We start from the raw sequence: 8,787 nt of genomic DNA on the forward strand, positions 1-8,787 counted from the left end.
CTGCACTCCAGTCTGGGCGACAGAGTGAGACTCCAACTCAAAAAAAAAAAAGTAATCTCCTCATTTCACAGCCAGCCATCTCAGGTCTGCTGTGCAGAGATCACACATTTGGTTAGTGGCAGAGTAAGTGCAGGTTGAATATGCCTTATTCGAAACACTTCTGGTTCCAAGTGTTTTCGTTCAGACTGCCCAAATCCAATTTGAGATTCGTTTGGATTTTTGAATATTTGCATTATACTTGCTGGTACAGCATCCCTAATCTAAAATCCAAATGCTCTCATGAGCATTTCCTTTGCACATCATTCTGGCCTTCAAAAAGTTTTGGATTTTGGAGCATTTTGGATTTCAGGTACTAGAATTCAGGTTTTTGTATTGGAATTCACGTTTCCTTCTGCCTAAAATAATATTACTCATTACATGTGCTAGTATTTAGTAAATATTTTGCCAAAGAAGGTCACTAGATGACATTGTTGGTATTGCATATTGCTTCTATTCAGGGCTCTAGGTGATATGCATTTAGTTGGGTAAAGACTGAGGCTTTGTTCTTTAAAGCTTTGCATCCTTTAAAGTGGGGGATTGCTTGAGACGTGTGCTTCACTTTGGATTGTGACTTTTCTTCTCTTGGTGTTTTTATTCCCAGAAGAAAAATTTGCCCAAGCAGTATGTTTTTTGCTTGTAGACCTGTATATATTAACCTACCAAGCTGAGAAAGCTTTGCATCTTCTTGCTGTCCTGGAAAAAATGATTTCACAGGGTAACAATAACAAAAATGGAAAGAATGAGGTGAGTGTTCAGAGGTGATCGAACTAAAATCTGAAATATGATGAATATTTGTGGTTATGAAATATTTTGACAGCTTGAGATATGATTTACATATCATAAATGTTACCATTTTAAAGTATAGAGTTAAGTGTTTTTTGGTATACTCACAATGAGGACTGTAATCCCAGCACTTTGGAGGGCTGAGGCCAAGGGATTGTTTGTGGCCAAGAGTTCAAGGCCAGTCTGGGCAGCATAGTGAGACCCCATCTCTACGAGAAAATTTGTTTAAATTAGTTAAACATGGTGGTAACATACCTGTAGTCCTAGCTTTCTGGAGGCTGTGGCAGGAGGATCACTTGAGCCTAGAAATTCAAGACTGCAGTGAACTTTTATTGTGCCACTGCACTCTAGCCTGGGCAACAGAGCAAGACCCTGTCTAAAAAACAAACAAATAGGCCAGACTCGTAGCTCAGCCTGTAATCCCAGCACTTTCAGAGGCCGAGGTGAGTGGATTGCCTGAGCCTGTGGGTTTGAGACCAGCCCAGGAAACTGGGCTAGACCTTGTCTCTACAATAAAAAAATTTTTTAAAAAAATGGCCGGGCATGGTAGCGCATGCCTGTAGTTCCAACTACTTGGAAGGCTGAGGCGGAAGGATCACAGGAGCCCAGTAGGTCGATGCTGGGGTGGCTGTAAGTGTGACACTATACTCCAGCCCAGGTGATGGAGTAAGACTCCAACTCTAAAACAAACAAACAAACAAATAATGCTGCTATAAACATTCATGTACTAATTTTTGTGTGATTAGATGTTTTCACTTCTCTTAGATATAATATTTAGGGGTGGAATCGCTGGATCATGTGGTAACTTAACTATTTAACCTTAAGGAATTACCAGATTATTTTCCAACATGGCAATATTTTATATTCCCAACAGCAATTTATGTGATTCTAATTTCTTCACATTCTTGCCAAAACTTGTTATTGTCCATCTTTTTAAAAAATTTTAGTCATCTTGTTTTTGTTTTGATTTGCATTTTCCTAAGGACTACCTTGAGCATCTTTTCATGTGTGAGATACCATTTTTATAGAATGTAAAGATTAGAATTAAGACAGTAGAACCCATAATCTGGTTAAACATTATAGTTTTCATTAGGGAAAATTTCATTATTAAAATTCTTCAAAAAAGGACTAGGCATGGTGGCTGATATCTGTAATCCCAGCACTTTGGGAGGCTGAGGTGGGAGGATCATTGGAGCCCAGGAGTTTGAGACCAACCTGGGCAATATAACAAGACCTTGTCTCTACCAAAAATTAGCCAGGCATGTAGGCACACACCTGTAGTCCCAGCAAGTTGGGAGGCTGAGATGGGAGGATTGCTGGAGGCAGGAGTTCAATGCTGCAGTGAGACGTGATCATGCCACTGCACCCCACCTTGGGCCACAGAATGAGACCTCAACTCAAAGAAAAAAAGTATTCAAAAAGATCTCACACTGGCCAGGTGTGGTGGCTTACTCAGTAATCCTAGCAGTTTGGGAGGCTGAGGTGAGAGGATTGCTTGAGCCCAGGAGTATAAGACCAACCTAGACAACATTGCAAGACCTCATCTCTACAAAAATAAATAAAATTAACCAGGCGTGGGGTGGTATACATCTTTTGTCCCAGCTACTTGGGAATCTGAGGTGGAACGATCACCTGAGCCCAGAAGGTCAAGAACTCAAAAAAAAAAAAAAGACTTCCACTTATTTTGTGTATTTGTTTCTTTGTTTTAGAGATAGTCTTTTACTCTGTCTCCCAGCCTGGAGTACAGTGGCACAGTCACAGCTCACTGAAGTCTTGAACTCATGGGCTCGGGTTATCCTCCTGCCTCAGCCCCCTGAGTAGCTGGGACTGTAGGTGTGCGCCACCACACCTGGCAAATTTTTTAATTTTTTGTAGAGGCAGGCTCTCACTGTGTTGCCCAGGCTGGTCTTGAATTCCTGGCCTCGAGATCCTCCTGCTTCAGCCTCCCAAAGTGGTGAAATTATAAGCATAAGCCACCATACCCAACCCAGATCTCATATTCATGATGATTAAGCGTCACTAAGCTCTGAAAGAGACTTAGTACCCAGTAAGAATACATTCTGGGTCTCATGTTTTTTCTTTTGCTCATGCTTCTGGTTATCAAAGGATGACCCTTCTTTATCCCTATTCCGGCCCCTTTGTTAAAAAAGGCTTGTTTGCAGGAAACAGATTGTCAATACCTTCTTGCTTATATAAGTTCTTGAGGTTTTGAGGCAGAGGCAAGAGGTTTGCCTGAGCCCATGGATTGAAGACCAGCCTGAGCAACATGGAAAGACCTCGTCTCTACAATAAATCAAAAAATTAGCTGGGTGGGGTGGTGCACACCTGTAGTTCCAGCTACTTGGAAGACTGAGGCAAAAGGCAAGTCGAGGCTGCGGTGTCTGTTAGCATGCCACTGCACTCACTCCAGGCAACAGAGTAAACCTCTGACTCAAAAGAAAACAAAAAACAACAATAAAAAAATAAGTTCTTGAGGTTCAAAAATAAGTATCTAGCATTACTTTTTTTTAACTTAAGTGTGTGTTTATAAAGGATTTTAGTTGAAAATCTTTTCATTGTTCCTAAAGATTGCATAGTAAAATATTTCATTGATACTCAATACTTGTAATATTTGATAAAATTTAATTTAGTTGAGCAGATGCTCGTGTGCTCTGCCAAGTTCTAAGCTACTCTGCTAGGTACCAGGGTGATGAAAAGAACGCATTGCAGTCCTTGCTTTCAAGGTTCTCAGGTCTGGGGAGAGATAAGTTGAGAACCATCTGTTCATGGACAGGCAGGACGGAAGTTAGGAATGCATTAGGACAATTGGATGTGTGATTTGGGCCTTGAAAGAGTAAAGGCTTGACAGGTCAGAAAAGGAGGGGTGGAGCAGGATAGCCATCTTGGTTGAGGAAACAGCACACAAGGTGTGAGCTTCTGGTGAGCTGCAGAAGTGTCTGTAAGGTGTGGAGAGCATCAGGAGGCGAGGCTGGCAGTGGGAGTAGGGATCAGAGCTGGACTGTCTGACAGAAAGTTAGAGTTTGACATTGTTGGCAGTGTTCGTAACAGAAAGTCTTTACAATTGGAGCAATATTATCTGTGTTGGGTTTTTGAATGGCAATCTGAATTTTACCCGAGTACTATCAAACATTTTCAAACAAGTCCATCATTATTCTCAAATGTGAGCTTCTCATTGGTAGTTTCCTGTCACCCACTCCAGACTGTGGAGCCTGAATCTGTGGGAGGGGGACTGGGGATTCTGCATTTTGAAAAATATTCTCTAGGTGATTTAGATTAGTCCACTTGGAAATCGCTGATTTAAAGTTATGTTCGAACACATTTAATTTTGGTAAACTTTGTTTCACCACCCTACAGACTGGTAATAACACCAACAAAGATGGATCTAACCATAAAGCTGAAAGCGGAGCACTAATAGAAGCTGCAAAATCAAAGATACATCAGGTATGTACAATTTAAAGGGCAGTTACACATCATATATACTTACTTGTAGTTATGAAGAATGAAGCAATGTGATAGATCATTGAAAGCAGTGAGTAATTCAAGGGATGTATATTTATTTGACTTTAAAGTATCGTTAGAAGTACATTTATCCTTCAAAATATATTTGGCTTATGATAATATAATATAGTTTCTTTTATTTACTCCATAAAAGTTTGAGAGAAATGGCCTAGGAATATATTAGATTATAAAATCAATTTGTGGAATTTTAAAGATCATTGTTAGTTAACCATGTGCTGATGGCAGTTGGTAGGATTTTGCTTAGAATGCACATATAAGTTTTATTCTACTGTGTTTTCAGTTTTTTTAAGTATATTTCAAGAGTACAGTAAAACAGAATCTTTAAGATAATTTTAAACTTGATTTGGCAAGTAACTGGTATAAATATGCTGTAAATAGGGTTGAGTTTAATTTTCTTAACTACAAAGTAAAACTTTAGCATATGTAAATCTACCGTAGTTCTTACATAGTAGCATTTTTTCCTTGACAGTACAAAGTACGAGCTTATATTCAAATGAAGTCCCTGAAGGCATGCAAAAGGGAAATCAAGTCAGTCATGAACACAGCCGGAAATGTGAGTTTCTTCTGGACTTTTCTCTAGTTTGTCAGTTTGTGACTTTCTTATCTAGACTATGGGCATTTGTCAATTTTAAATAATTTTTCTTAGTCTATTATACATGCACCAGATATAAACCTAAAATTATTGAATTGGGAAGTCATGATCATACTATACCTGTAGTTTAATGTAGTACATTTTTTACTTAAAATTGTTACAAGCATTTTTGCTTTTGTTTTTTGAATCAGAGTCTCACAATGGCATGATCATGACGATCACAGCTCACGACAGCCTCGACCTCCTGGGCTCATCTGATCCTTCCACCTCAGCATCCCGAGTACCTAGTGCTACGTGCGTGCACCACCATGCCCAGCTAATTTTTCAATTTTTTTGTAGAAATGACATTTAGCTATGTTGCCCAGGCTGGTCTCAAACTCCTGGGCGCAAGCAATTCACCTGCCTCAGCCTCCTTAATGCTAGGATTATAGGCATGAGCCACTGTGCCTGGCCTCGTTTTTCCTTTTTATATAGCTGCCTGGTATTCTGAGAGTGGTTTATCACAATTCACTTAACATTTGCTGATATTGGACATTTAGATTATTTTAGAATTTTTAAATGCTAAACTCAAAACATTTACTAGAGATTTAACTGTCAGTTGGGCATGGTGGCTCACACCCATAATCCCAGCACTTGGGAGGCAGAAGGGAGAAGATTGCCTGAGTTAACGGGTTCAAGACCAGCCTGGGCAACTTGGCGAGACTTCGTCTCTACAATAAATCCAAAAACTAGCTTGGCGTGATGGTATGCCTTTCATTCCAGCTACTTGGAAGGCTGAGGCAGAAGGATCACCTGAGCCCAGCAGTTCGAGGTAGCGGTGGCCATGAGCGTGCCACTGCACTCTAGCCTGGGCGACAGAGTGAGACTCCTACTAAAAAAAAAAAAAAAAAAAAAAAGGTTTAACAGTCAAATTGTAGCCAAGACCTGTCCCTTCCAAATGACTGCTTGATTGATACCTTTGATTTAACTAGTACTACGATATTTGAGATATAATTACTCCTTCTACTCCCTCAACCCTAGTCCTCCATTGACAGATAATTTTTAAGATGGTGTGGGGAAGAAGCAGAATTGTGAACATTGTTGATGCTTTTAGGAAAGCTATAAATTTAGAAGTATGAAATCATGAGAATATATGGTTAGTAATCTCATGCAGGATCCAGATTAGCTACTTGGGTTAGTACTCTAATGATTTTTTTTTTTTTCTTTTTGAGTCAGAGTGTCGCTTCGTCGCCCAGGCTGGAGTGCAGTAGTACACTCACCGCCAGCCCAGCGTCGACCTGCTGAGAACTCATGATCCTTCCGCCTCAGCCTTCCAAGTAGCCGGAACTACATGTGTGTGCTACCATGCCCGACTGATTTTTTTATTTTATTATAGAGATGAGGTCTTGCCAAAGTGCCTGGGCTGGTCTTGAAACCACAGGCTCAGGCAATCTCCTGGCCTCAGCCTCCCAAAGTGCTGGGATTACAGGCTGAGCCACTGAGCCCGGCCTAGAGATTTTTAAGGAGAACAATTTTAGCCCAGACCTGAAGCTGAGAGAGAAAGTCCTAATTAGCTAACTATTATCAAACCGTTTTTGAGTTATAAGACATAATCCTGGCCGGTCTCGGTGGCTCAGCCTGTAATCTCAGCACTTTGGGAGGCCAAGGCGAGTGGATTGTCTGAGCCCACGGGTTCAAGACCAGCTTGGGCAACTTGGCGAGACCTCGCTTCTACAATAAATCAAAAATTAGCCGGGTGTGGTAGCGCATGCCTATAGTTCCAGCTACCTGGAAGACTGAGGCGGTAGGATCACCAGAGCCCAGCAGATTGAGGCTGCGGTGGCATATAAATAAATAAAGACATAATCCCTGCCCCAGACTGGGTGTGGTGGCTCACGCCTATAATCTCAGTACTTTGGGAGGCCAAGGAGAGAGGGCTGCCTGAGCCCGCGGGTTCAAGACCAGCCTGGGCAACTTGGCAGGACCTCATCTCTATAATAAAACAACAAAAATAGCCGGGCATAGTGGTGCATACCTGTAGTTCCAGCTACTTGGAAGGCTGAGGCGGAAGGATCTCCTGAGCCCAGCAGGTTTCGGCTGCAGTGGCCAGGAGCATTCCACTGCCCTCCAGCCTGGGTGAGACTGCAACTCAAAAAAAAAAAAAAAAAAGAAAATCCCTGCCTGAAAGGACGCCATAGTAACAGTGGAGAGACAAGCAAAAATAATTATAATTGTAACTCAGTGTAATGCTCATACCTGACTGAAGGACAACTTGAGGAGGAAGTGCTACCACTGAGAATAAGACTTGAAGCCTTCATTTCCTTACTGACCACAGCTCTGGGATGGCCGGGTGGCAGAGCAAAGAATGGACAAGTATGTAAGAGAAAAGCCTATTGCGAAACTAATGTGAATAAATAATTAGACGAGGATCCCTGGTGTCCTCCAGGATGGATGTTGAGTCTCCAGACCTCTGCAGCTTTTGCACTCTGAATGTGTGCTGCCATCCCGAGGATCCTCCATCATGAGGTGCCTTAGGGGAAGGGAAAGGTGACCTGCATCCCAAACAAGGCCTCTGCAACAGCGAGATTAGTGCTCGCAAATAGGGCATTCTGTTGGAAAATTCTTCCATTTGTAGAATGACACTTTTTCCTTTGCTCTTTGGAAAAGTATTTGATCATTTGTATCTCTTTAAGTTCTAATGAAGGTGCATTTATGTCCTAAAAAGTAAGGAGCATCACCAGCCTCTCATAACCATTAAAATGAAGGACCCAGTTTGTGCTATGAAGTTGGCTTCCTGGTAGTAGTGAGTGAATGAAGACAGGCAGGTGGTGATCTGCAGTCTGTGTTCTTAAACAGATATGTTGTGCCTATTTTTTTAGGTAGACCCTTACTTCTTTTTGCTAGGTGCTGTTTGATAGGTTTTAATTTTTTAGATTGCAAGGGCAATGGAAAGTTTAGAGACTAGAGACTATGTATGTTTCTTGTGACCATGATTTAATTGAGTCACTTATGCTTTTGAACACATTCCGGTGCAACAGTATAATTAAGGTCCTGCATTAAGCATCAGTAAGCAAATTATAAGTAACCTTTATATTTTCCTTACAGTCTGCACCCTCTCTGTTTCTTAAAAGCAATTTTGAGTACTTAAGGGGCAATTATCGAAAAGCTGTGAAACTATTAAATAGTTCAAACATTGCTGAGCATCCAGGATTCATGAAAACAGGTAAAAGAAAATCATAATATTTTAACTTTTTTTTTTCCTGGCTCTTCTCCTCCTCATTGCTTGTTCCCCTCCCTGCCTCTGGACTGTTCATCAGAGTCCTTTATGCTAATTTTCAAGGAAAACTATTTTAATATATCTGCTGCAAAAAATTCCGGAATTTTGGTTTATGACTTGTTTCCACTTCAGAAGAAACCTCATTGTGTTTTTCTCTTTACTTTAATATCACTGTGCTTTTTTTCATTTTTTAATTTTTTTTTATTTTAGAGACAGAGTCTTGCTCTGTCACCCAGGCTGAAGTGCAGTGGATCAATCAGTCAAAGGTCACTGCAGTCTCTAACTCCTGGGCTCAGGTGATCCTCCCATCTCAGCCTTCCAAGTAGCTAAGAACCACACATGCGCACCACCATGCCCAGCTAATTTTTCTAGAGATGAGGACTCACTATATTGCCCAAGTTGGTCTCAGACTCCTGGCTTCAAGCAATCCTCTCACCTCAACTGCCCAAAGTGTTGGGATTACAGGCATGAGCCACTTAGCCCCGCTCTTATTTTGTTTTTGTTTGTTTGTTTTTGTTTGTTTGTTTTGAGTTGGTGTCTCACTCTGTCGCCCAGACTGGAGGGCAGTGGCCGCTCCGGCCACTGCAGCCTCGACCTG

At 41.3% G+C, this 8,787-nt stretch overlaps 1 protein-coding gene across 1 annotated transcript in view; it reads left to right on the forward strand.

Annotated features, from left to right (window-relative positions):
- The window catches only part of LOC103251145 (CCR4-NOT transcription complex subunit 10), a 74,527-nt gene that overhangs the window by 27,533 nt on the left and 38,207 nt on the right, over nt 1-8,787 (forward strand). The window contains exons 5-8 of the mRNA XM_008049746.2: nt 641-783; nt 4,177-4,263; nt 4,811-4,894; nt 8,018-8,135. Coding sequence (XP_008047937.2) covers nt 641-783; nt 4,177-4,263; nt 4,811-4,894; nt 8,018-8,135 — 432 coding nt within the window. The remainder of the gene's footprint in view (nt 1-640; nt 784-4,176; nt 4,264-4,810; nt 4,895-8,017; nt 8,136-8,787) is intronic.

This window comes from Carlito syrichta, unplaced genomic scaffold (genome assembly GCF_000164805.1).
Source record: "Carlito syrichta isolate Samal-C Ts95f unplaced genomic scaffold, Tarsius_syrichta-2.0.1 Scaffold136414, whole genome shotgun sequence".
Taxonomy (NCBI): Eukaryota; Metazoa; Chordata; class Mammalia; order Primates; family Tarsiidae; genus Carlito; species Carlito syrichta.